This window comes from Eumetopias jubatus, unplaced genomic scaffold, assembly GCF_037043125.1.
Source record: "Eumetopias jubatus isolate StellerSeaLion01/CBP00866 unplaced genomic scaffold, mEumJub1_p1.0 scaffold_10, whole genome shotgun sequence".
Classification (NCBI taxonomy): domain Eukaryota; kingdom Metazoa; phylum Chordata; class Mammalia; order Carnivora; family Otariidae; genus Eumetopias; species Eumetopias jubatus.
Window position 1 is genome coordinate 122,815,166 of NW_028274816.1, and position 27,260 is coordinate 122,842,425.

At 50.3% G+C, this 27,260-nt stretch overlaps 1 protein-coding gene and 1 pseudogene across 4 annotated transcripts; one reads left to right on the forward strand and one right to left on the reverse strand.

The window, feature by feature from the left end:
* Positions 1-536: 536 nt before the first annotated feature.
* Positions 537-26,569, reverse strand: ADAP2 (ArfGAP with dual PH domains 2). Of its 4 annotated transcripts, none has more exons than XM_028109176.2 (12): positions 26,385-26,569; positions 25,382-25,512; positions 23,607-23,698; positions 20,452-20,531; positions 19,391-19,503; positions 12,401-12,547; positions 9,211-9,294; positions 8,318-8,412; positions 6,678-6,740; positions 5,104-5,181; positions 4,157-4,385; positions 537-3,228 (listed from the first exon to the last, which is right to left on the reverse strand). In XM_028109176.2, the coding sequence occupies exons 1-11, from the start codon at positions 26,476-26,478 to the stop codon at positions 4,175-4,177; spliced, it is 1,188 nt and encodes a 395-aa protein (XP_027964977.1). In that variant the 5' UTR covers positions 26,479-26,569; the 3' UTR covers positions 537-3,228; positions 4,157-4,174. The 4 variants fall into 4 exon arrangements, with proteins under 4 accessions (XP_027964977.1, XP_087884506.1, XP_027964979.1 ...); XM_088028380.1 differs by lacking the exon at positions 26,385-26,569 and adding an exon at positions 25,948-26,316; XM_028109178.2 differs by lacking the exon at positions 12,401-12,547.
* Positions 16,676-16,833, forward strand: LOC114213843 (small ribosomal subunit protein eS27-like pseudogene; annotated as a pseudogene).
* Positions 26,570-27,260: the final 691 nt, after the last annotated feature.

Genomic DNA, 27,260 nt, shown 5'->3' on the forward strand with positions numbered 1-27,260 from the left:
AAATTAAGAATACTGACAATGTCAAGTGCTGGTGAAGATGTAGGGATAACTGGAATTCTCTGCCTGGCTCGGTGCCATCATAGGTAGGGCACGGGACTTCTGGGCAGAGTGCCTGGACATTGCTAGTGGGAATGTGAAAGGGTCCAGCCGCTCTGGCAGACAGCTTGACAGGTTGTTATAAAGTTAAACATACACCTACCAAATGACCCAGCCGCTCCACTCCTGGATATTGTTGCGTGGACCAATGATTCATTCATATTTATTGCCGAGTACTATTCCATGGGATAAACAAACCATGGCATATCCATACAATGCACTACGACTCAGCAGTAATAATTGTTGATACATGCAATGACTTGGATGGATCTTGAAGACATTATACTGAGTGAAAGAAGCCAATTTCAAAAATTACATATTGAATGATTCCATTCATAGGACATCATCAAAAATATAAATCTGGGCTGATGAAGGACAGAGTTGTGGTTGGCAGGTGGCAGGGGAAGAGTGTGGCCATGGAGAGGTAGCCCCGGGAGTGCTTGAGGCGATGTAACCATTCTTTATTCTGATTGTGGTGGTAGTTACAGGAATCCATACAGGTATTAACATTTATAAAACAGTACAAAAGTCAATTTTAGTATAGAACAATGTAAAAAATAAAATTTAAAAAGGAGGCTTGTCACTCCTATTTCAAACTATCTCTTTATTTGGCATCCCAGTGATTTTTATTGCCTTGGAGCAATGTAAGGTTTAAGGTGGTAAGAGGTATGGCTTGCTTTTCTGAACAGAAGAAGGATGTTTAAGAAGGAAGCGGTGGGAAGGAGAGCCGGTGTGCTGTCTCAGACACAAGCCCACAATGACACTTTGGGGCTTGTGATTTATGCAGTGTCCTCCCAGGTGGTCTCCCCGCCTCCTTCCCACACTTTCTTTGTTTTCCTAAGTTTCAGATCTGATCATGGACTTTGCTTCTTAATGCCAAGTAGCTTTGACTGCCTATTTACTTCTTTCCCTCTAGACTGAGCTCACGGGTAGTGAAAAAGGCAGATGAGCACACTGACCCTTAATACACAACCCAGCAGGTGCCGAAAGAGACATTTTCAGGGTGCTTCAGGGGCTAGAAGAGGAAGCACCCCCTTCTCCATCAGGGCTGTCAGGAAGCCTCCAGAAAGACACTCCAATAATGCTGTTTGTCCTCTGGGGGATCCGTAGGAAAACCCCATAAAAAGCAGAGACTCTGTTAAACACCCTCCCGACCCTCTCGGTCTCCACCCTCTCGGTCCCCATCGTTCTGCACGTGACTTGAAGGACAAAGAGTCATAGAGCAGGGACCTCGCTGATCTATTTCTCTAACACTTCAGCCACTCCAGATTTCTTTCAGTTCCTCTTTCTCATCTAAGGGCCTTTGAACAATTTCTGCCCTCAGATGAGTGTTTTCCTCACCCTCTTTCTGCTGACTAACCTCCAAATATCTTTAAGGTTTCAACTTCAACATCACTTTCTGGAGGGGATGGAGGCGCCCCTCTTCCCCTCAGGGGAACCCCTATGTTGCAGGCTCCCACAGAGGTCTGTACTTCCCTTTCTGAATACTCATGGCATCGTCCCGCCCCGTGTAAGGGTTGCCTTGCTGCAGTCTGTCATCTGTGAAAGCAGGGACCATCTGGTTCCTGCCCTATTCCCAGGGCTTGGCACAGATCCTGGCACCTGGGAGAGGCTCAAAAATACTTGTCGCTTCCATGGAATTTCAATAGTTAGTACACCTTCCTCATCTGAAAGAGGAAGACCAAGGCACATGGGTGGGAGAATGAGGTTTCTGGCCATTTCAAGTTAGTGGCAAAGGCCAGAGCTGGCTCGCAGACTAGAGAACTCTCTGCCCTGGGGTCCAGTGGAGCTGCCTCCTTGGCTTGCTTCTTTGCGTCCGAGTAGGACGGTAATCAACTGGGACGTTGGTTTTTGTGTTTTTGGTGGGTTTTTTTTTTTTTTGGTATTCTCTGGGTTTTCACTTCTAAAATGTGCACAAAGACGAGACTTTCCCAAGAACTGTTTTGATTCATGTAGAGAACACACTGCTTTTGAAGAGTGGGAGTGGGTGTTTCTTTAAAAATTTCCTCCAGCTTCCAAGTGTTTAATTTGAACACTTTTGAATCTTTAGAAAATTTGCACCAATAGGACAACAAAGACCCATCTATACTTCGTCTAGATTCTTCGGTCGCTAACATTTTGCTAGTGGCTCGCTTTTTCTCTCTCTCTCCCTGTGTGTGTGTGTGTATACACACTTCCTGTCTTCTATACACACACACACACACACACTATATACATGTACACATACACTTATTCTTTGTTGACCCATTTAAGAGTCAGCTGTAGACTAAAAATTATTACATTTTACCCCTGAACACTTTAGCATGTACCCACCAAGAACAATGAGCAATCTTCTACACAAATACAACATAGTTAACAGTCTCACAACATGATTAGCTAATATACATCCATATTCAAACTTCCCCAGGTATGTCAATTATGTCCTTTATAACTGCTTTTTAAAAAATCCAGGATCCAGGGGGGAGCCTGGCTGGCTCAGTCAGTGAAGCATGTGACTCTTGATCTCAGGGTCGTGAGTTTGAGCCCCACATTGGGTATAGAGATTACTTAAAAATTAAAATCTTAAAAAAAAAGCATAAAAATCCAGGATCCAGTCAAGAATCATGAACTGCATTTTGTTGCCTCCTTCACCTTCTTTAATGTTGAACAGTTTCCTCACTACTTTATCTTTCATGATACTGACACTTTTGAAGAGTCCAGTCCAGCCATTTTATAGAATTTCCCTCACGTGGATTTGTCTGATTACTTCCTCATGGTTAGATCCGGAATCAACTTTTTTTCTCTTTGAGCAAACATGCCACTCGCATGACACAGTGGGTGGCTCTTTGTTGGAGTGTCTTCAATTCAGAGGTCTGGGGCCTTGAGGTCATGGGCTAGATCCCCAAGACCTCCCCGCCCCGCCTCCGCCGGGGCTGGACAGTGGGAACGCCCAGGGAGCCAGCAGGGAAAGGCCAAAGCTTCAGTCTTGGCAGAAGTCATGGCCAGCCATGGCTGCTGACGGCGGGGCACTGCTGCGGGACAACCAAGGCCGAGGTGAGAACTTGCCCTTCCTACCACGAGCTCCACGTGACCAGTGGCCAGCTCCTCAGCCAGGCGGTCACCTGCTGCTGTGGCCAGTCTCCGATGATGCGGCTGCCAGGGGAGCAAGAAGAGAGCTCAGGTGATAATCGTGCCAGTGTAGTCCTACTGGAAAGAAATGACAGCAAGGGGACAGGGGCACAATGACAGAGAACCAGAATTAAAAAACGAACCGACGGGGCGAGAGACAGAGGGGACACACCCCAGAGTAGAGAGTGAGAGACACAGAAACAGAGAGTCAGACACGCAGGCCCACAGGGACAAAAAAGCACCAGCTGCTGGGCTTCACGAGCAACTTCCAAGTCTGTTTCTCAGGCTCTTCGGCTTTAAGATTTTGGAAAGTGAAAAGCGGGTGGGTTTATACTGGTCTGACTCAAAGGGCACAAGGGCTTCTCCTAAGGGGCCATGTGGGGTCACCTCCTCCGTCTGTCCTTTTCCAAACACAGAACTTCTTCCTGGTGCCCCCAAACCAGGCCCCAGGCCAGAAGTTTCCTACTCCGGCTCAGAATGTCTTCCCATTTTTCACAGGGTTGTCAGCAGACAGAAACCTACTTGTCACACATCTGGGGTGAAGGGGAGGAGGAGAGAAGCAGACAGAAGGGACCACACAGAGAAAAGAAGGGCACCAAAAATAGCCTTCCCTCTGTGAGTGGAGAGCAACCCAAGACCCCAGGGGTTGCCCAGCGGGTGTGACCGTAGCTAATAATAACAGGCCAGGGTTTCTCACGCCGAGAGGGATTGGTGGGGGGCGGGTAGCTCATGAGGTAGAGCTCCCCACAGAAGAACTGTATGTGGACAGAGAGGGCTTCCTGGCGACAATGTGCACCATCTGTACTTTTCTTTGGCAGGAAGAGAAGAAAATGTTAAAAGCACAGTGGGGAGCCACGACCCCGGCTTCAGGGCTCCCAGCTGAACCCTGTGAGGCCCCTGTTCTGCCTTCTGCCCTTGGCCGAAAGAACAAAGCTCAGGCTGTGCATCTTACTGAGGAGGTTGAGGGGCGTCAAGGGGCGGGAGAGGACATCCTGAAAACTCTCCAGCCATTCCCGCTGCTCCTTCTCGCTGGGGCAGGTGAAGATGAATCTCCGCTCAGGGGTGACAATCGTGAGGCCGGCTTTCCAGCGGTTCCCTCGGATACCCTTGGGCAGGTCCTCATAGACTCCGTACCCCTGCTCGTTGCTCCCAAGAAAAACCTGGCCCTGTTCAAAGGCATCCTGAAGATAGAGGACACTTGGTCATCAGAGGCCACACCTGGGGCAGACAGGCACCTGCAGCCCAGACATCCCCCAAGCTCTATTTTAGGAAGAGGTGTTTCATGCGTGTAGTGAGGGTCTCTGCTGGGGATCTCTGCTTGGTGGGACCTGGAATTTGAAAGGCTACAAAACCATAAAAGAAATCACACACGTGATCTGTTAAAATGATACTTACTTAACATCATGGGCAGCTTGCTATGCACCAAGAATTCAAGTTCTTGACCTTAAGTAACTTATATAATCCTCATGGCAACCTCTGAGGAAGGCACTGTTATTAAGCCTATTTTCCAGAGGAGGAAACTGAGGCACAGAGAGCTAAGTGCTCTGCCCAAAGCATACCACTAAGTGGCAGGACTGAAAGTTCTAAAGCCCACAGTCCTAACCACTAGCCTCCCCTTGAGAAGTGAGCCCTGGAGACAGGAAGAGGAAGAACTACATTTTTACAATGTTTACACTGTAAAATATAAGTGTTACAATGTTTTACAATGTTTAACTACACTGACAGCATTTTGGATACACAGAGGAAGTCCTGTGCACAGGAGATGACAGAGACGAGCAAAAGTGGAGGTGTGTTCCTCACCAGGTTTCTCCCGCACTGCCACTTCCCCACGGTCCCCGGCTAGCCAGACCCCACCTCTGTCTGCGGGTGTACTGAAAAGGGGCCGGCAGTGGCTCTTACCAGTGGGTTCTTGTAATAGAGCAGCCTCCGCTCCTGGGGATCCAGGGCAAACCACCTTTTTTTGAAAGGTTCTCTCTGCTGCAAAAGAGGGAAGCTCAAACCAGGGCCAGCCAAGCGGGGGAGCACAGAGGTCAGAGAGCTGGCCAGTCCCTTAGCCAGCAGCCACCCCAGCGCTCCTCCCGGAGGCTCTGCCCACCTCCCCCCCTCCTCCCCCCCGCTGGCTGCACCCTGTGCCTCTGGGTGCTGCTGTGGGTAGGAAGAAGGGCTACAGACAAGAAGTCTCAGAAAAAGGAAGTGGAAGTCAGAAGCAGTGATGGCTCAGCGGTGCTGACAGCGCTGGCCTGGGTGGAATTCTAACCGAGGTCAGGGGAAAGAAAGCCCCTGGCGGGAACCCTTGGGGAGTGGCCGTGCCATCAGCGGGTGAAGGCAGAAAACAAAATGTGCAATGCTTTGACTTGTTTTTGAGCTGCCCAGAGGCTTTCTTTTTCACACTGATTGCCTAACACCTTTCCCTGCAGTCTTAACATCCATCCTGTCAAGATAAGACATCTTAAAAAAAAAAGAAAAAGCAAGCATTGGATTGCCGCTGCTTTGGGAGTTTTTTAAGGAGGTTCCCTCTGCTTTCCCTTCTTGTCCTCCCTTCCCCCCTTCCTCCCCTCTCCAGCCAGACTTCTGATTTGGAGCTGCGCCCCTCTAGGCATCCAGGCTGGGCACCCCCCCCCCCGCCCCCAGGTGCTCTCACAGCAGGAGCTGTCACCCCTCCGGACCCTCCAAGGGATGCCCAAGAGCAGCCAGCCTTCCCTTCCTTCCTAGGTAAGTGGGAATGAGCAGCACTGGGAGTTGGGGCAGGTTTAGCAAAGGAGGGCAGAGGCTGAGCTGGAGGGAGGGTGTGTGTGCTGGGAAGGGGTGAGACCATGTGTGGGTCTAGGTGTGTGTTTTCAGACCAGTCACTAGCCCCTGTCTCACTTGGACAGTCCTGGTAGGCCCCCAGCACAAAGCACACACGGGTTCTGGAAAGGGCAAAAGCTGTCGCCCCAAAGAGTCCCTTTTCAGCTATGTTTTCCTAGGAGTGGGGTCAGTTAGACGGACTTAAGAGGAAGAAAGAGGAAGGAAGCTGGGGCTCCTGCGTGGCTCAGTCAGTTAAGCTTCTGCCTTTGGATCAGGTCATGATCTCAGGGTCCTGGGATCGAGCTGCATGGGCTCCCTGCTCAGCGGGGAATGTGCTTCTCCCTCTCCCTCTACCCCACCTCTCCCCTCTGCTCACTCACTGTCTCTCAAACAAATAAATAAAATCTTAAAAAAAAAAAAAAAAAAGGAGGAAAGAAGCTGCTTGTGATGTCGATAAAGAAGGAGGATGCCCACGGATCAGAAGCACCTGTAACCATCCTGGACCACGCACCAGCTCACCAGTCTCCACTTGGTCTTTTGCCCCAGGAACTGACAAACATTGGGTTATCTTCCCTTCCCTCCCTCTTCCCACCGTCTGGCTCCCCACTTTCCCACTTCCCAAATTCTGCCCTATTGCCCACTAGAACCAGGGCCGTGTAAGTCCCCCAGAGAGCGGTGGAACGTACCTTTGGACCAGTCTTTTCCATGAAGCCTTGTTTGAGGTACTTCCTGGTGATGAGGGGCACGAGCTGGGGGAAGGGAGATATAACACTGATCCCCCGACTCATACGCCAAGGGTTCAAGGTCCCCCACTGAACTTGGCTCCCCAACATAGGGGAAGTTTGGAATGGGGAAGGATGTGGTTCACAGGGTTATATTTGGAATGTGGTATTGGATGCAATATTAACATTTCAACAGTCAGATGACAGCATCTCAGATGTTTGCGGAGCTCACCAGCAGAGCCCAATCGTGGCTTAAGGAGTTAGTCTGAGGATTCCTTCAGCAACCCCAGGAGGTAGACAGAGGCAAGGCTCTGAGGAAACCCCCCTGGTGTCAGGGGGCATATTCTGAGGGTCTACGTGTGTCAAGCTCTGGGTGCAGTTCTCACCCACCCTGTGAGGTGGACATTATTATCTTCATTGGGCCCAGGGCAGGGGAAAAGGGGAAGTGAAGTCTGGGAAGTCGAAAGGAAGAAAATTGTGGGCCGAAAAAGATAAACTCGACCACTCCCCTGGCCCCAAAATACATTCTATAGGCCTTAATTCCTTCATTTGGAAGGAAGACTCCTGAACTGTGCAAGAATCTGAACCCGAGCCAGGGCCATGCTAGTCTCGGCCTAGGGAAGCAACCGGAAGAAGGAAGAGCACATGGATGGAGCGCTGCTCACTGACTGAGTCCTAGAAGCCGAGGCTCTCTCGAGTCTCACAGCAGCCCTGGAAAGGAGGTGTTGTCCCCACAATGACAGATGAGCGACCCAAGGCTCAGAGCAGTGAGGTGACGTGCCCCAGGTAACACATCAGCTTCTCTGACTTCGGAGGCCACCCCTTTCTTAGTCTGGGACTCCCCCCGCCCCCGCCACCCCACTGGAACTCCCCAGGTGTCTAGCCTCTGGATCCCCAAGCTTGAGCCAGGTCCAGGTGGCTGCCCAGAACCTCAGGCCATCCCTAGCCGCAGGGGGAAGAAAGGCAGCAGAGACACGGGAGTGGAGAGGAGAGGAGGCGAGAAGACATTGAGGAGTTGGCCAAAGACCAATGTCCTCTGCAGAGGTCAGCAAAGTTGGAGAGCCAGCCCGGATGACGAAGGCTGGGAGTCTGTCCTGTGACCTCTCTAGTCCGCACTCAGCACACACAGCGCCCTGCCCGCAGACTGTGCATTCGCTCCTGCTGGGTGCTGACTCGGCAGACCAGGAGGGTCCTGAAACAGGCCTGGCTGGAGTCGCTCCCAGAGAGTTGCCAGCTCCGTGCACTGCCAGGCCTGGAGAGGACGCCTGTTCCCAAAACTTAGCTCCCTGCAAACCTTGGAATTTAGGAGCATTTAGGCATTCAAGGAGGGTCTAATGGTTTGGAACAAGAAAGTCCTGGGATGAATAGGGTGTCTCCGCCCCCATCATTTACAAAATCCTCCTAGAGCAGGGTGGAAAGCAGACCCCAGACCATAGCACCTCGGAGCTGGAAGGGACCCTGAAGATGACCCAATCACCATCTGACAGATGTGGAAACAGATGCTCTGGGAAGTGATGAGACCCGCAGCGGTCAGTGAGTTAGCGACAGAGCATCGTGAGAGCCCGAGCCTCCTGGCTCAAGGCAGCAGCCTCTGCCCCACACACCTGAGAGATGTAGATGGGTGCCCCACAAGTCTGAGGATGACCATAATGAAGTTCTCAGGATCACCATTACCTTGGCCACAGAAGGCAGACTGCTCCTGTTAGAATTGTAATGGAGAAGATCCCATTGCCTTCCCAAGACCAGAACACAAAAGGGCAAAGGGAGCACATCAGAGTGGGAAGAGCACCCTTGAGTATTCACCTGACCTTCTGGGGATTCAGTTTCTCATCAGTAAAATGGGAATAATCACTCCGCCTAACTGTCTACTACAAGGGATTACTAGATAACAGGGAATACAAGATAAAATGGGCTCAAAAGCACTTTGTAAACAGTACATTAGGGATCATCTGCACATTTCAGTGGGAAAAGGGGTGAGAAAGAGATACCCCCCCAAAAAAGAGATGTCCAAATCCTGAGCCCCTTGACACTGGGGATGGTGGCTATGCATCCCAAAGGGGACAGTCTGACCTATATTTTGGAGATTGCCTTGCCATGTGTGAGGCCATAATCCCGCAAAGAAAGCCTTTGGTTTCCCTCTGAGGTATCCAACCCCAAATCTCAAGGTCTTGTCCACAAACAAAGCTAGTCTGGCCTCTGAGTATTTTTGAGGTCAGCAGACAAAGAGAGGGGATGGCAGGGAGGAGACTCAGAAGTTGGGGTCCATGGGGCACCTGGGTGGCTCAGTCGGGTTCAGCATCCGATTCTTGGTTTCTGCTCAGGTCATGATTTCAGGGTCATTAGATCAAGTCCCGCAGCATCAGGCTCCGCACTCAGCGGGGAGTCTGCTTTTCTCTCCCTCTCCCCCCACCCTGCTCACGCTCTCTCTCGCTCTCTCTCTCTCAAATAAATAAAATCTTAAAAAAGAAGAAGAAGTTGGGGTCCACGTTTAGCTCACCTCAGACTCCGGGAACTCAGGAAAGGCTGTTTTTAGGTATTGCAGACGGGCAGCACGGAGGGCATTGAACCAGTCCACTATCTCCTGTGGAGAAAAACGAGAACAAACAGCCTGTGAGATGGAGTAGTGGGGGAGCTGAGTTTGGTGGCAGGAAGCTAGCTGGGTCTTCAGGTTCAGCACATGCACATCCCCCCCCATCCCAGTTCTGCTCAGGGGCCTGTGCACTGATCACAGGTATCTGTGAGGACGATGCCAGAGCAAGTGGGAAGCCACTGACAGATGTCCAGAGCCATGGGGAAAAGACCAAGGTGAACTGCACCAGAGTTAGGTAATGGCCTTGGGCCTTGCTTGGCCCTTTCCAACGTGTGTAAGAATCACCTGAGCATCTCTTTTTTTAAAATGCAGATTTGGATCCAGTGGGTTTGAGGTAGGTGGGGCCTGAGATCCTGCATTCCTAACAAGCTCTCTGGTGATGAGATGCTGGTCAGTGGGACACAACTGGAGGAGCAAGGGTCTTCAGATGTCAAAGACTGGCTCTCGAGTGCGGGCAGGTACACCTGCAGATTCTCCTCCAATGTGGATGCTCATCACCTGGAGTGCAACTTGGCCCAAAGCTGGCTTGGACTGCCTTGCGTCCTTCTGGGGGGAGTGCATCCTCGGCAGTGTGGGCCACCGTTATCCCTGGTGAACCACTTGTCCAGCTGGCTCTGCTGTGGCTCCGCTGCTCTGCAAAGGGTCCTCCCACAGCAGCCAGAGTGATTTTTTTTTTCCCCAGAGTGATTTTCTTTTTCTTTTTCTTTTTTTAATTTATTTTTTAAATTATTTATTTGTCAAAAAAAGACAGGAGGAACGGCAGGCAGAGGGAGAAGCAGGCTCCCCCCTGAGCAAGGAGCCCGATGCGGGGCTTGATCCCAGGACCCTGGGATCATGACCCGAGCTGAAAGCAGTCGCTTAACTGACTGAGCCGCCCAGGCACCCCTTGTCCACTTCACTTGCAAATGAGCTACGTGGCTCCTGCAGGCATGAAAGTTTGCAGCCCCCATTTATGCCTATCTAACAGAGAAGCTGGGGCATTGAGGAAAAGAGAAGGGCCAGACTGTATCAACGATGCCTATTTCCCCATCTTACTCCCTCCCCAGTCTGTGAGATCCTTGAAGCCCACCCATGGCTCTGCCCTATTTGCTACCACACTCTCTAGAGCCAGGGCAGTACTTTGCACATTGCAGAGGCTCAATAAGGACTAATTGGAAGAGTGAATGAGTGGGGTGCCTGGGTGGTTCAGCTGATGAAGTGTCTGACTTCAGCTCAGGTCATGATCTCGGGGTCCTAGGATTGAGCCCGTGGCGGGCTCCACACTCTACAGATGGAGTCTGCTTGTCCTCTGCCCCTCCCCCCTGCTCTCTCTCTCTCCCAAATAAATAAAATCTTAAAAAAAAGACTGAGTGAGAGATACAGATGTGAAATTGCCCATAAGATTTTACCCTTTACAACTGCTACAATCATGAGCAAATAATTAGCGAGGTTTTTTGTTTTGTTTTTTAAAGATTTTATTTATTTATTTGAGAGGGAGAGATAGTGAGAGAGCATGAGCAGGGGGGAGAGGGAGAAGCAGACTCCCCTGCTCAGCAGGGAGCCCGACATGGGGCTCGATGTCAGGACCCCAGGATCATGACCTGAGCTGAAGACACTTAACCACTGAGCCACCCAGGTGCCCTAATTAGCAGAGATTAATGTTTGAAATGTACTTCACTGTAATGAAATTCGTTCACATTCATGGTTCATGGTCATTCACCCTCTAAACCCCTCTGGGCAGGTGGGTGTTCTGATCCATAAACAAGCAGATGGAGGAGGGGAAGGGACTTGGCCCAGTAACACAGCCCAGAGTGGCAGAACCAGGGCTCCAGTTTCTGACTCCAAACCCCGATTCTTCATAGCCTCCACTGCCAGGAACTCTGCCCAGACTCTGCCAGCATCCCAGTACTGGGGCCCCTTGGGAAAATCTTTGTCTCGGTCTCGGGTTCCTGGCTCCTGCTACCAAGGATTCTCCCTCCAGCAGAGGCACAAAGGGGGGTGGGGTAAGATGGTCGTAGGACTCAGGAATCATAGTCTGGGTGACCCTGAGCAAGTTACTTAACATGCCTGTGGCTCAGTAACATAGGGTTAAAACATCTCCAGGACTGTTTTGAGGATTAAGAAATGATATATAGCAGGGCGCCTGGGTGGCTCAGTCAATGAAGGGTCTGCCTCTTGATTTCAGCTCAGGTCATGATCTCAGGGTCATGGGTTCAAGCTCTGCATCGGGCTCCGCGCTCAGTGGGGAGTCTGTTTGTCTCTCTCCCTCTGCTCCTCCCCAACTCGGTGCTCTCTCTCTCTCTCTCTCAAATAAGTAAATAAATAAATAAAATCTTAAAAAAGGAAAGAAAGAAAGAAATGATGTATGGTGGTTACCAAGAACAGTGCCTGGCACAGAATTAATAGGCACTCAAAAATGTCTACCCTCACCTCTACCCCTCTGCACTTCCACTTGGCATCTGTGTCCCTTGCTCAGTCAGGAGACTGCTCATTCTGACCTAGCTTACTCTCTTGGACCTGTACTACTGGCCTGCTCTTCTCTGGCAGAGCTGCAGAGCTGATGTCTTAAACTTTAATGTGCTTAAGGATCCCCTGGAGCTCCTGTGAAAACGCAGTTTCTAATTCAGTAGGTTCCAGTGGGCCTGAGACTGTGTTTCTAACCAGCTCCGAGGTGATGCTAACGCTCTGAGGGAGCCGGACGTGGGGCTCGATCCCAAGACCCCAGGATCATGACCTGGGCCGAAGGCAGCCACTTAACTGCTTAACTCCGAGGACCACGTGGGGAGAAGCAGGGCCCTCGAGTTCAGGGCTGCCGGATCTTCCGTTCATCCCTGTTCCTGCATGCAGAGTCTCTGCCCTACCTGGATTCGTCCCCCTGGGCATAGCCCCTCCTGCTAACTGGACTCCCCGTAGTGGCTATGCGCTGTCCAGACGCACACCCCATGGTGCTTGTCAGGTTTTTCTCCCTGACCTCGCTCTGCGTTGCTCCTACGGCTCTCTGGGACCGGAAAGGGACAAGAGATGAGGCCAACAGCGGCAGCTGAACCAGCTGGCAAGGCAGGCCAGCAGAGTCCTGCGTGTGGGCTGGGGGCCGGGATGGCAACGCCGGTCATCTCACCTTCCCACTCTCGTGGTACACGAACAGGTTCCTGATGTGGCCCTCTCTCCTGTAGGTGATCTGCAGCCCATGGGGGTTCCCTATCTTCTCTGTCTCAAAGGTGGCATTCAAATCCTTGATGCTGATGACAGCTTTGGGGCCTTTACCCTGAAAGAGAGGATGCGGGTGACTTCTCTCCACCTTCACCAGGCCTTAATACACACGGATAACCAATTTGTATCTTTCCGTGGCTTTTAAATGTTCCTGCTCTAATATCGAGATGCACCGATGTTGTACTGCTCTCCTGTGTTTTGGCCATCCCGCCATTTCCACTTGATCAGATTGGCTTCTCAGAGCTGGGAGGTAGCTTGGAAAGGCCTGAACTTAGGACATTTCAAACTTTTTAGCCACAGAACTTTTTCAGAAGTAAATCATTTACGGAAGCCAAACGAATGAAATAAAGCAGATAAAGGGCACCTGGGTGGCTCAGCCGTTGAGCGTCTGCCTTCGGCTCAGGTCATGATCCCAGAGTCCTGGGATCGAGCCCCACCTCAGGGTCCCTGCTCAGCGGGAAGCCTGCTTCTCCCCCTCCTACTCCCCCTGCTTGTGTTCCCTCTCTCTCTGTGTCTCTCTCTGTCAAATAAAATAAAATCTTTAAAAAAAAATAAAAAATAAATAAAACAGATAAACAGATAAAAGCAGGTATGGGAGTCTTGGGGAGCTCCCTTCCACACTCTACTCTGTTGGCAGGGGTCTGGAACAAGGGTTAAGCATTAACCGTATCTATTCCTTGCTTAGTATCTAAGCAAGGAAGGGAAAAGAGTGTTTTCCTTTGTAACTGGTAAGAGAGAAAAATGTTACAAACACTCTAGACCTGGGGCAGCCATTAACCACATGTAGCTATTTAAATTAAAATTTAATAAAAATGAAACTTCCGTTCCTTGGGGCATACCTGGCTGGCTCACTCAGTAGAGCATGCGACTCTTAATCTCAAGGATCATGAGTTCAAGCCCCACAGTGGGCATGGAGCTTAGTTTAAAAAAAATTACAGAAAAATACAAAAATAAAACTTCAGTTCCTTATGCTTAGCCCCATTTCAAGTGCTCAAGTAGCCACTTGGGGCTAGGGTATCGGACAGGGCAGACATAGAACATTTCCATCACTGAACAAAGTTCTATTCGATAGTCTTCTCTAGAGGGAAATTTGGTCATACTTATCAAAATGTTGAATTTTTTTATTTTTTATTTTTATTCATTTGAGACACAGAGATACAGAGAGAGAGAGAGAGAGAGAGAGAGCATGAGCAGGGGGAGAGGCAGAGGGAGAAGCAGGCTCCCCGCTGAGACAGGAGCCTGACATAGGGCTTGATCCCAGGACCCTGGGATCATGACCCAAGCCGAAGGCAGACACTTAACCTACTGAGCCACCCAGGCACGCCAAAATGTTGAATTTTTAAAAAGATTTTATTTATATATTTATATAAAGATATATTTATATCTTTATATATTTGACAGAGAGATAGGCCGAGTGGCAGGCAGAGGGAGAGGGAGAAGCAGGCTCTCTGCTGAGCAGGGAGCCAGAGGTGGGGCTCGATCCCAAGACTCCGGGATCATGACCTGAGCCGAAGGCAGACGCTTAACCGACTGAGCCACCCAGGCGCCCCTCAAATGTTGACTATTTTGCCTTGACTCACAGTTTCACATCTGCAAATCTATCCCAAGGAAGTAACTGCATTACTGTGCAAACATGTATGTCAAAAGATACTTGTTGCTGTGTTTTTTAGAATAATAGTAGTAGTAGCAAAAGGAGGAGGAGGAGGGGGAAGAGAAACTATTATATCTATAATATATAACTATATGATAATATATAATTATATAATATATAACTAATATATATATACATATATATCCATCAGGGATAACGGGTTAAATAAACAATCATGGTATATCCATACAGTGAAATACCACAGAATTTTTATAGGATAATTTAGGTCAATGTTTTTTTTTAAGATTTTATTTATTTATTTGACAGAGAGAGACACAGCGAGAGAGGGAACACAAGCAGGGGGAGTGGGAGAGGGAGAAGCAGGCTTCCCGCAGAGCATCTTAACACTTAAAGACTGAGCCACCCAGGAAAAAAAAAAAAAAAAAGACTGAGCCACCCAGGCGCCACCCAGAATAATTTATTTTAGATTCATCTACATTATTGCATTTATTAGTAGTTTGTCCCTTTTTATTGCTGAGTAATATTCATTCTGTGGATATACTACAATTTGTTCATTCAGCTGTGGATGGACATTTGGGTTCTTTCCACATTTTGGTGGGGTTTTTTTATGAATTAAGCATCTATGAACATTCACATACAAAGATTTTTGTGGACAGATGTTTTTGTTTCTTTTCAGTAAATACCTAGGAGTGGAATGGCTGGGTTATACAGTTAAGTGTATATCTACCTTCAGTAAAAACTACCAAATGGTTTTCCCAAGCGGTTGTATCACTTTACAATCCCACCAAGTAACGTATGGGAGTTCCAGTTTCTCCACGCCCTTTACATGGAGTTGTCAGCCTTTTTAATTCCAGCCATTCTGGTGCAGTATATCCCATATGGCTTCATTTTGCATTTCCCTGACTGCCAGAGAGATTGGGGCATCTCTTCTTATATTTATCTTTATCTTATATTTATCAGGCATTTTGGTTTCCTTTTCTGTGAACTGCCAGTCTATTTTCTTTGCCTATTTCCCCATTGGATTGTCTTTTTCTTTTTGCTTTGTAGAGTTCTTAAGAAAACGTGTTCTGGGTATTACTATTTTATTTTGCTGAGATGAGTCTCACTTTCTTTATACTTACTTTTCTGTATTACCAAAAAATTTTTTTTAAAGATTTTTTTTATTTATTTGACAGAGAGAGACACAGAGAGAGAGGGAACACAAGCAGGGGGAGTGGGAGAGGGAGAAGCAGGCTTCCTGCCCGAGCACGGAGCCCGATGTGGGGCTCGATCCCAGGACCCTGGAACCATGACCTGAACCGAAGGCAGACGCTTAATGACTGAGCAACCTAGGCACCCTGTATTACCAAAAAATTTAACGTAAAAATGAATTACCTTTACAATTTAAAAGAAGTTCCCTCTTGGGAAAGAAATTAAAAAATAACAAAAGCCACTCATTTGATTTTAGACTGTTTTAGACTGAACTGGCTTAGGACTGAGAAACAGATTGACCTTGGCTAACCAAGGATGAGACTCTCCTAGAGGCCAACTCATAGCTGCTGCGGGGGTGCCGCGTCCGCTCCTAACTCTGCGGCAGCCCTTTCTTTGCCTGCCTTTTGGACAGAGAAGAAATCCCTAATTCTTACTTGGAGGGGTAATACTCTTCACCCCCCACCATTTTTCACTTGGCCCCAGGCTGCAGTCACACTGGACAGCCCTGATAGCATTGCTGTGGTCTATCTAGGAAAGCAACAGGGGAAATCAATCAATCAATCAGTCAGTCAGTCTACATGTAGGAAATGGAGTCAGGCGATGGCTGACGTGCTCAGAGCTTGCCCTTTTCTGACTTTGTTGGCGGCTCCTTCACATTCTCTGCTGGAAATTCTTCTCTCTTTTTTTTTTTTTTCTGCCCTCAAAATACTGGAATGTCTCAGGGCTCAACGTGGTAAATAACCTCCAGAGATGGTCCTTACCAATTCCCTCCCTCCCAGTATGCACACTCCATGATACCCATAAAGAGGGGGAGTCTATATCCGCTTCCCTTGAATATGGCTGCTTGAGTTGCTTTGATCAACAGAAGGTAGTTCCTGACCTCATGTTGAAGAGGCCGAGCAGCATCTCCCTTTGCTTAGGGGAGGCCAGCTGCCACGCTACAAAGAAGCTCAAGCCAGACTCCTGGATACGGAACAAGCACACGGAGAGCCAGAGCCTCCCTGGAGAACCCAAGGCAGCAGACTTATGAGTGAAGGCTTCCCGGACACTCTCGGCCAGCCCAACCACCATCTCAGTGCAGCAGGGCCAGTGACCTGGCTGATGCCACAGGGAGTACATTGCAGCAGCCAAGGCCTGCCCAAATTCCTGACCCCCAGGATTGAGAGAAATAGTACATTGATGTTTTAAGCCACTAAGTTGTATGGTGGTTTGTCATTGAGCAACAAGTAACAAAAAACCCTCGGTCCTAGGATTTGTGCTTTCACTCCTTTCTGGAGGTGACAACCTCCCCATGACCACATGGATCTCCTGCACCCATCCCCAGAAGAGAAGAGGAAGCACAAGGAGCGGCACCTGGCGCGGAGCCCCAACACCTACTTCATGGACATGAAGTGCCCAGCGTGCTACAGAATCCCCACGGTCCTTAGCCATGCACAAATGGTCGTTTTGTGTCCTAGCTACTCCACTGTCCTCTGCCAGGCCACGGGAAGAAAAGCAAGAATTATAGAGGGCGGTCCTTCAGACAGGAGCAGCACTAAAAGCACCCTGAATCAAGAGGAGTAGGAAACAGGGGTGCCCGGGGGACTCAGGTCATTAAGCATCTGCCTTCAGCTCAGGTCATGATCCCAGGGTCCTGGGATCGAGCCCCACATCGGGTTCCCTGCTCAGTGGGGAGTCTGCTTCTCCCTCTTCCTCTGTGCACTCTCTCTCTCAAATCAATCAATCAATCAATCAATCTTTAAAAAAAAGATGAGTTGGGAAACTATCCCAATAAACACATTTTGGATACAAAAAAAAAAAAAAACCCCTAAAACAAAACATCTTTTCTCATCTACCCACACTCCCCGCCCAGGTGATCCCAGCCAGTCCCATCGTTAAACCAGCAAGTGTTGGTGAGGATGTGGAGCAATTAGAACCTTCACACATTGCTGGTGGGAACATTAGATGGTACAGGGACTTTGAAAAACAGTGTGGCAGTTCCTCTAAAACAGTGTTACAGTTCCTCTGTAAATACAGAGTTACCATATGACCCAACAATTCCACTCCTAGGTATAGCCCCAAGAAGAGGGGAAACATGTCCACATGAAAACTGGTACACCAATGTTCATAGCAGCATTATTCATACTTGCCCAAAAGTGGAAATAACTCAAATGTCCATCAACTAAGTGAACAGATGAACTATCCACACAGTGGACCAGTACTTGGCAATAAAAAGAAGTACTAATACGTGCTATATGAACGAATCTTAAACACATATGCAAAATGAAAGAGGTCTGTTACAAAGGACCACATGGTCCGTGTATTTGAGGTGTCCATAATAGGCAAACCTACAGAGGCAGACAGTAGATCAGTGGTCTCCTGGGGCTGGGGGGGTATGATGGGTAGAGGATAAGGGCTAACGGGTGTGGGATTTCTTTTGGGGCTTATGAAAATGTTCTAAAATTGGTTGCGGTGACAGTTATGCAACTCTGTGAGTATACTAAAAACCATTAATTGTCTGCTTTAAATGGGTGAATTGTATAATATGTGAATTTACATCTTTTTTTAAGATCTATTTATTTTAGAGAAAGAGAGAGAGAAAGCACAAGCGGTGGGGGAGGAGCAGAGGGAGAGGGAGAGAGAGAATCTGGAGCAGACTCCCTGCTGTGCGCAGAGCCCGATGCAATGTGGGCTGGATGCGGGCCTCGATCCCACCACCCTGAGATCAAGACCTGAGCTGAGATCAAGAGTCCCACACTTAACTGACTAAGCCACCCAGGGATCCCTATGAATTTATATCTTGATAAAACTGTTTCAAAAAAAAATATCTTGAGTCTTACTAGGCCCTACAAGATCCTTACCTATGTGAGCTCATCTCCTTCCATCCTTCTCTTTGCTCCTTCTGCACAGATCACTTTGGCTTCCTTGATCCACCACACCACCCTCCCAGCTCAGGCCAGGGCTGTGGCTTATGGCTGAGTAGTTTGTGCACGAAACAAAAAGTCCCTGGATGAGGGTGTAAGTGAGAACTGCAACCTAGGCTTCTGCTTGTCTAGACCTGGGCCCCAGGGCTACACCGTCTCGGAGGGGTCATTTTCTAACTGACATGCAGGACCATGTTCACGTTCCCTCTACTTCTTCTACTCTGCCCCCACATACGCACATGCTTGCTCACTTTTTCTTTTTAAGATTTTATTTATTTTAGGAGGGGAGGGGCAGATGGAGAAGGGAGAGAGAGAGAAACCCAAGCAGACTCCACACTGAGTCCGGACCCCGACACAGGGCTCGATCCCACGACCCCAAGATCATGACCTGAGCCAAAACTAAGCACCAGATGCTTAACCGACTGAGCAATCCAGGCATCCCTGACTTGCTCACTTTTATTCATTTCCCTGCTCTAATGTCATCAGAGGGGCCTTCCCTGACCCCTGTGTGATATCAGCCCCACCATCCTCTAACTCTTCACCCGCTTTTATTTCTCTTCACAGAACCTACTATACCTCGTCTATCATATATTGATGTACGTTTTGGTTACCACCTGTCTCTTTCCACTAGAATGAAAGCCCCATGAAAACAGGAGCTTAATTTCATTTACTGCTGTAGCCCCAGTGTCTATAGGAATGTCTAGTATATAGTAGGTGCTCAATAAATAATTTCTTGTGGGGCGCCTGGTTGCCTCAGTCGGTTAAGCGTCTGCCTTCGGCTCAGGTCATAATCCTGGAGTCCCAGGATCGAACCCCACGCTGGACTCCCTGCTCAGCAGAGAGTCTGCTTCTCCTTCTCCTGCTGCCCTTCCCCCTGCTTCTTCTCTCTCTCTCTCGCTCGCTCGCCCAAATAAATAAATAAATAATTTCTTGAGTGCATGAATAAATGCAGTAAACTCAAGTGGTCATCCAGGGCTTATTTGTGGACCAGTCTAAGCTGATTCTACGTGAAGAGAAGGTATGTTTTTGATTGCCTGGATTGATTGCCTAACTGTGGAAAAGTAACCATGCGGTGCTAAACACTCAGTGGCTGAGATTATCCAGAAGACACGGCACCATTGATTCCAATGTGACCTCAGTGGGGTACAGTCCAGCGCTCAAGGAGGGACCCCTTGCTGGTCTGGTCTCTTACCTCCTCTTTAGTGTAGTACTTCAGGAGGCCTTCTTTTGACAGGAGGACAAACTTTCTTCTCAGGAACTGGGCATTGTCCCTTCCCCGCTTCCACAGGAACCCTTCTCGGGTACCTTAGCCACCAAGGAAGAGAAAGAGGGAACACCCACATCCTTAAGATAAACAAGCAGTTTGCAAACCTCCTAGGGTCTCGAGGGTAGAGTGAACGCTCCACCCAGTGCTAAAATATCTTAAATCTAACTTAGCTATGTCAGCTGCAGCATGTAAGGTTCTGTCTGGGGCCAAATTTGCAAAGTCTCATGATTTCAGTTGGGCTCTCCCTAACTTCCTTCTTTGGCTATTTCATAAGAAGACCAACTAAACCCTTAGGAGGCTAAGTCCTGAGAAACTGCATGATTCTGAAAGACGCCGCTATGGTGCTGCCCAATGTCACGTCGACATCGACCTAATGAAACCCCTCAGAGGGCGGAAATGATGAGTGGCCTCTAGGAACCTGCTAGTTGAAGAGCACCCTGTGCTCCCCATAGCTAGGGGCGCTAAGCTCTGGCCGTCACCGGTCCTCACAGTGGTTCTGGACGCTTTGCCCTCCAGGTCAGTGTGAGCTTGGACTCAGAGCAGCTGGGCAGACACTACCACGGGTCGAGGGCCAGCCATGGGGTTGTGCCCCACACAAAGGTAGGAAGGGAGGCAGAAATCCCTCCCATGTTCCTTACCAAGCCGTTTGTCACACGAGGGGCCACACTCACCAAGAGCAGGGGTGCCTTTTTCTAACTGTTCAGCCTGGCGGGTGAGTCTTCCTGCAACTTTATACTAAGACTCTGTACACACGTGTGGCCCTGTGGGGACCAGAGATAAAAATACTTCTTGACCACTCAGACCATAAAACTCCACCAGCTGACACGTTGCTGTTTCAGAGGCAGAGGAACCCACACCTTGGCCTCTGTGGCCACAGTGAGGCCAGCAGATATCTCCTGCCTGGGCCCTCTTCCTAATACTCAGGCACTTTATTGTCTAGAATTCATTAGAATATAGACCTCAAAAGATGATGGAAATAACCTTACCTGGGAGTGAGATGGATTTCCCATCGGCCATAAATTCCTGTCTTTCATACTTAGCTCGAATCCACTGTTCCTTTAACACCCTAAAAAGAGGGAAACTTTGGTCAACTGTGTCTGAGGCGTCCCCTTCCCACAGGGTGGGGATGTCACAGCAACTACCTGCTCACACCACCCAGCGCTGCTCAGCCTCGGAACCGTTACATTTGGAGCTAATTCTCTGTTGGGGGAAGGGGAAGAATCCTGTGTTCTGTAGGATGCTTAGCAGCATCTCTGGCCTCTATCCTCTAGACGCCAGTAGTACCCCCTCCCTAGTTATGACACCCCAAAATGTCTTCAGATATTGCCAGTGTCTCCTGGGGAAAAATACCCCCCCAAGGGGGATATGGAAACCACTGGGCTATTCCAACCCCAGCCCAGCCCTCTAGGTCAACCAGGTCCCCTGGACCATCTACACTACACGTCCCACTGCATGCTCATGAGCTGAAGCCAGGAGAGTCCATGAGCCTCTTCCTTTGGCTTGCCCATAAAATCTGGGCCTGCTACACTGGACAGAGCAGTGATCTTGGGGACCTGGTCATCCTCCCCAATTTATCCACTGTGTGACCAGCAGCAAGTTACTTAACTCTTCTGAACTTGGGGAACACGTCAATAATATTATACCTACCTTCCCTTCAGGGTTGTTGAGGGGTTTAAATATATATAAAAGGGCCTAATACCATGATCAGCCCATGGTAGGAGTTTAATGTTAGCCTAATCAGATATTGTCATATGACCCGTGCAGAAAACTTATTTCAATTGTTTGGTTCCCTCTTGCCTTTTCCAGGTAAATGTTCCAAGGTTTATGTGACCTTACCCCAAAGCCACAAGGAATGACCCAGAAGTGGGCACCTGACCTGAACTGGCTAAGCAGAGCTCTGCCCTGAGCTATCAGAGCAAAAGGAGCAAAACTGAGAGGGGGATGGATTGGAAGCCCTCTCACTGCCAAGCTGGGAGCTGGAGCCCAGGATCTGGAGCCAGGGACCCCAAGTGGCCTTGCTCCCAGCTACATGAAAGAAGGCTGGCCCACAGGAAGGGGCAGGAATGAGAACCAGACAGAGAGTGTAGGAGGCCCAATAGTGTTTGTGCCCCTGGCTTGCCCTTCCTGAGAGTAGCTCCACCTCTGTCCCTCCTACGGTCTGATCCCCAGAACCCACAAAATCCGCTCGGGCCTAAGCTGGGTTAAACTGCATTTCTATCGTCAGGAGTCCTAACTAATGCACAAGCCCTCACCCCAGGCACACTGAGGAGAGTCACCAAGCCCACCGTGGAACCCCGAACCACAGGATCAGAGCTGGGAGAGGGAGTGGAGACTGAGGCCCCAGTCCTGGTCCCGGAGGTGGGGAATTTAAAGGTCTTTTAGAATTACAGGGAGGAGGCCATTAGTGTTCCACTACAAGGGGGGAAGGTGCGGGCCTGTGGTTGGAGTCTTGCAAGTAGTGTCTGGAATGCCGGCAGAAAGCCTACCACATAGTAGGTGTTCACCAAATGCCTGTTCCTTTTCCCTTGCAGCAAAGGGCCGAGGAGCAGCAACAGTGAGGCAAGGGGAGCCAGACCCTCTCGAGTTAAGGCTGGCACCTCCCTCAGCCGGGCCAGGGACAAGGCAGCATTCTGAAGGTGACACTGAGAAGTGGACTAAAACATTTTACATAAAATTATCTCATTTAATCTCTACCACCATGCCATGATGTAGGCAGCATTAAGTACATTTCGGAGATGAGGAAGCCACGGTTCAGACAAGTTTGGTAACTTGTCCATCTTCTCATAGCCAGAGAGTGGTAGAGTCAGGAAACCATACTGGGGTCCTCTGAGTAGAAAGCTGTGCCCCCCACCCTGCCACTCCATGCTGCATTAGCAGCCCCTGAGTTGTTTAACTACTGGGAAATGGCAGGGTACTAGGTACAGTTGTATAGTTTGTGTGCTGTCCAAAAGCTTTCTGCTGAGGCTAGAGGACAATGGGGGCTGAAATGCAGCCTGCTTCCTGAAAGCCATAACCTGCCCAGAGGGTGTACCTTCTTTCCATTTATATCAGAGTGGTGGCTGGGGGGGGGGGGGCGCTGTCTAGCAGCCCTGGCAGTGAGGCTGAGTCCCTGGAAGGAAGGCTAAGCCTCAGGCAGTCAGTCCTGCAGAGGCTGGGGTCACTAGGTACCAGGGCCACACTGATCCCTCACATCTAGGGGACCTGAAACCTCCTGTTGCTTCACAGCTTCCCCCGACTTTTATTAGATTTCCCCAGGGCCCTGGTGTCAGATGGGCTAGTCAGTCCCAGTTCTGTCTCTTTGAGCCTCAGGTATGTCATCTATATCGTGGGGACTGTGGCAGTGTTATCTCAGAGTTGTTGAGAGAATTAAACACATTAATTGCACACAAGCATATAGCACAGGGCGTGGTACATAGGTAAAGTTCCATAAATGTTAGTAGCTGCTATTATTTTTATGGTGATTAAATTTTATGGTGATTATTTTTACGGTGATTATCTGGGGCCAGACAGCTGCTTTGGAGCTACGCTGAGTTCAAGTGGGACAGCCCTGGGCACAACACTCCCTAGGAAGTAGCTGAAACACATCTTTTCTACTAAATAGATGTGTGAAACACATCTTTTCTACTAAAATACCAGGGTTCCTCTTCTCTATCGAGTTAGCTATGAGAACATCAGAGGCAAAGGGGCGGATCATAAAGAAAATGCCCTGTGTCACAGCAGTGGAAACTGAGTCCCAGAGAGGGGAAGTGACAATCCAAGCAATAAAGGTAGAGGGGGGAACGAGGCCAGGTCTAAGTGTTCTCCATGACAGTACCAAACGTCTTTCCGGGTCCACCAGGTGCATGTAAAAGACCACCAGAGACGGGCGCCTGGGTGGCTCAGTTGGTTAAGTGACTGCCTTCGGCTCAGGTCATGATCCTGGAGTCCCAGAATCGAGTCCCACATCGGGCTTCCTGCTCGGCAGGGAGTCTGCTTCTCCCTCTGACCCTCTTCCCTCTTGTGCTTTCTATCTCTCATTCTCTCTCTCTCTCTCAAATAAATAAATAAAATCTTTAAAAAAAAAAAAAAAGACCACCAGAGACAAAGGCACCAGAGATGGAGTAGGGGTGGGGGAGATGAGACCAAGAAATGACCCACTCACAGGCAGTCGTTGGCCTGGGGGACATAGTAGAAAGCAGGGACTCTGGCTTCGTACTTGGCCTTCCCACGGAGGTTTCCATTGTGGGTCATAAACTGCAAGACAACAGCAACTTGGGGTATTATTAGAACTTGAAAAAACGTGAAATGAAACCATGTGTCTACCCAGAAGGCCACTCTTCCCAGTGGCTCCTAGGCTGAGTCAGGAGACACTTCTACTGGAGTTTGACATGTCCCATTGGGCTTGGTTATCCATGCTGCTGGGAAGCTCCAGCCTGGGACAATGAGGTGCTACAGCAACCATAACTCATGTAGGCAGAGCACTTTACAGTCCTTACCCATTAGCTCATTCTATCCCCTCGAAAATTTTAATATCACCATCCCCATTTTAGAGGTGAGAAAACAGGCTCAGAGAGGTTAGGTGACTTACCCAAGGTGACACAGCTAGAGAGTGAGGAGCTGGGACTTGAACCCAGACCTGTCTAACTCCAAAACTCATGTTCTTTCTCCCACCCCCTCCGCAGATGGCCAGGACCACCAGCAGCTACGTGCAGGAAGCAGACATAGCTGGAGGATGGAAGAAGTTGGAACTGGCCCCCTTGAGTAGGTCGGTCAGGATGATCACTGGGGCCCTATGAACACCTGACAGACCCAGAGGCAGATACGCCAAGAGTGGCCCTGGCCAACAGTTAGCACTCAGGAACAGAGGTGGCCTATCTGGGGTGAGGGCACAAGAAATATCAGGTTTTTAATTTACATCCCCTGAGCAGAGTGAACCCCATTCTCCCCCACCCCCAGGACTCTAGACTATGACTCAGGATTTGCATGGGCTTTGGATCCCAAAAGAGCATGTTTCACATCCCAGCTGTACTACTGATTCACTGAGTGACCCTTGGGCAGTACTGAACCCCCCCGAGCTTCAGGGATTTCAACTGCAAAAATGAAGAAAGTACAATGGGTGTGTCATAAGAGACAAAGAAACAACCTTCAGGTCTATGTGCTGGTTTACTGGCTTCCTGTCTTTCTCCTACACTAGAATATATGCTCCACATGGGCCGAGACTCTATCCTATTCACGGCTCTTTCCTAATACCTAGCACATAGTAGGCTTACAGTAACTATGTGTCCAACGAATAAAGCATCTAGCACAGTGTCTGACATAGAGTGGGCACTCAGTGAACACGGGCCTGCTTCTCCAGTAGTCCTTGAAATCCTCAGCCAACCAGCACAATTTAGAACAGTTTGCTCTCTGAAGCTTTTCTCGCCAAAATGGTATTATCATCCAGGCTGAAGGTGTCCTCCATCTCTATAGATCAGGACAGCAAAACGGTGCCCTTCCTGGCTGGGAGGTGGGGGGTGGGGTAGGAGGGGTGGGGTGGGGTGGGTGCTGGAAGGGGGACCCAAACCATGAATTAGTATATTTCGGTTCCAGTCCAGGACTTCAGCTAACGATAACAGCAGCGTTACTTGACTACTTACTTTGTACTGGCACTGAGCCTACATTTAATCCTTACAGCAGCCACTCCAAGGGGTAGTGGGATCCTTATACAGAAGTGGAAACTGAGGGAAATAACAAGTTCTCAGGGCCTTGCAACCAGCAAGGGCCTTGCACTCAGGGTCTCTGTCTAAGCAGGGACTCTAATAGGCTGTGCTTTCTCTTGCTCTTTACTGCTCGGCTCTGGAACTCGGTTTCCTCCCCTACAGAAGAATGGGGCCACCGGCCCACCGCCTCCACCCTGGCTCTGCTGTTTCGAGGCTCTCCAGTGCCCCCCCTCACTACCTCCACAGTACTGTCGTCCCAGAAGTCAAGTCTCACGGATTTAATTTTGCTGATGTCTGGGAAGTTGCGGTGCACACCGGAGCAGTTCAGACAGATGAAAATGCCCAGCTTGTAGGAGGCCCAGTCAGGATCTAGGGGCGAGAGGGCAGAAGCGGAGTTGGATGGAGAGCTAGACACCGAGACCAGGGCTGGGGGTGCTGGAGAGGCAGGGCTCGGCCGTTGGGATTCCTGGCGCCCAGCTCTGCCGTGTTAGGAAGCCCTTTTCTCTCTGTTCCCCCACCTTGGGTGAGCTAAGATACCAGCATGCAACCTTCTAGTCAGCCCACGGCCAAGGCACGGAGGCTACCAGGATGATCTTGGAGGGAGTCTAGAGATGGGGCGAGGGGCTGAGGCGAGTGCAAAGTGGAAGTGACAAGACTCCGGGGAACTGAGAGGAGAGCGCGGAGGAAGGCGCCGGCACCGCAGCGCCCGGCTGAGGAGTTGCAGGTGGGGAAGTCGGCGCGCTACGGAGCAGGAACTTGGGAGGACCCCAGGGGCCTCCGGGAGCTGGGAAGGGAGCACCGGACCTTCAGGGGCCCGGGGGTCTGGGACCCCTCGGTGGGGGGGGATGTTTGGGTCCATGGGCGTGGGAGGTTGCTGGGTCCAGAGTGAAGATGTCCGGGACCGAGGTCCGGGTAGGTGGGGTGTCTGGCGGGGCGGGCGAACAAGATGGTCAAGGCATCCGGGTCCGGGATCTAGCGTCGGGGTCCAAGGATATGGAAGGGTCCGGGTCCAGAGTGGGGAGGTCAGGGGGCCTGGGTTCGGGTGGGCGCTGCAGCCGCTGTGGAGAGCTCGACCGAGGGCGCTAGACGGACGTTCGCTGTCTGGGTGGGCGGGGGCCTGGGTGCGAAGGTGTCAGAAGGGTCACGCCCGGGTCCCGCGGGGGCCCGGGACCGGTCCCGGTCTGGAAGGAGGAGAGGAGGTCGGCGGGCAGGGTTCCTGCTCCCGGCCGCCGCACCCTTACCCGCCGCCCCGCAGTCGGCGCAGTGCGCGTTGCCGGTGCCCGCCGCCTGCAGCAGCTCCAGCAGCCGCTTCTTGTTGCGCTCGCGGTCGCCCATGGCCCGCCCGGCGGGCTCACTGGGGCTCAGCCCAGGCGCCCCCTAGCCCGGCGGCCCCTCGCGGCGCTGAGCTCGAGCCGGCAGGTGGAGAGCGACGCAGCTCTGCCGCCTCCCGCGCGCTAGCCCCGCCCCTCGGCCCTTCCGCCCCGCCCCCGGCGCGTGCCAGTCGCCCCCGCTCCCGCCGCTGGGTCCCCGGCTGAGGCCGGCCCCGAGAGGAGGGACCCGAGCTGACTGGGAGTCCCTGGCGCTGGCCCCAGAGCGGACCCCAGGCGGCCGCTTGCTAGTTGCGGGACTGTAGTCAACCCAGTCAGCTTCTCTGGCCTCAGTTTCCACTTCTGCAAAAGGCGAATAAGGACAGGTCTGCGTCTCTGGGCTCCTTGGAAAATTAGACGGGATCTAACCTCCGCGAAAGCATTCTACTGATGTAGCGCTTACGTCTACTTACAGACATTTCGATGCTACCTCCCCAGGAAACCCTCCTTAATACCCACCCTCGATCAATCTCTCCAGCTTCTGGTCCTGCTAGAACCCTGTTACAGGATCCGTCCCTTTCTTTGGTCCTGAGCACCTTCTATCTACGTTGCATCACAGTTATTTATATATTTATGTTAATCCCTCTCCCACCTCCAACACACACAGGGCCACGCTAGATAGTTCGATGTCAGTAGCTTTATTTCCGTATCCCACATAACTCCTAGAAACAGCACCTGCACATTTTTTGAAGCCAAATAAATAGTTGCATGACTGTGTTCACCAGGAAGTTTGGTTTCACCACCGTGGAC

Excerpts from the sequence above, each read along its gene's own strand:
- ADAP2 (XM_028109176.2), bottom strand. The coding sequence starts at position 26,478 with ATGGGCGACCGCGAGCGCAACAAGAAGCGGCTGCTGGAGCTGCTGCAG. Across the intron at positions 25,513-26,384 it reads CGCCGACTGCGGGGCGGCGG|ATCCTGACTGGGCCTCCTAC; the intron begins GTAAGGGTGCGG and ends TCTCGCCCCTAG. Across the intron at positions 4,386-5,103 it reads TCTATTACAAGAACCCACTG|GATGCCTTTGAACAGGGCCA; the intron begins GTAAGAGCCACT and ends CTCTATCTTCAG.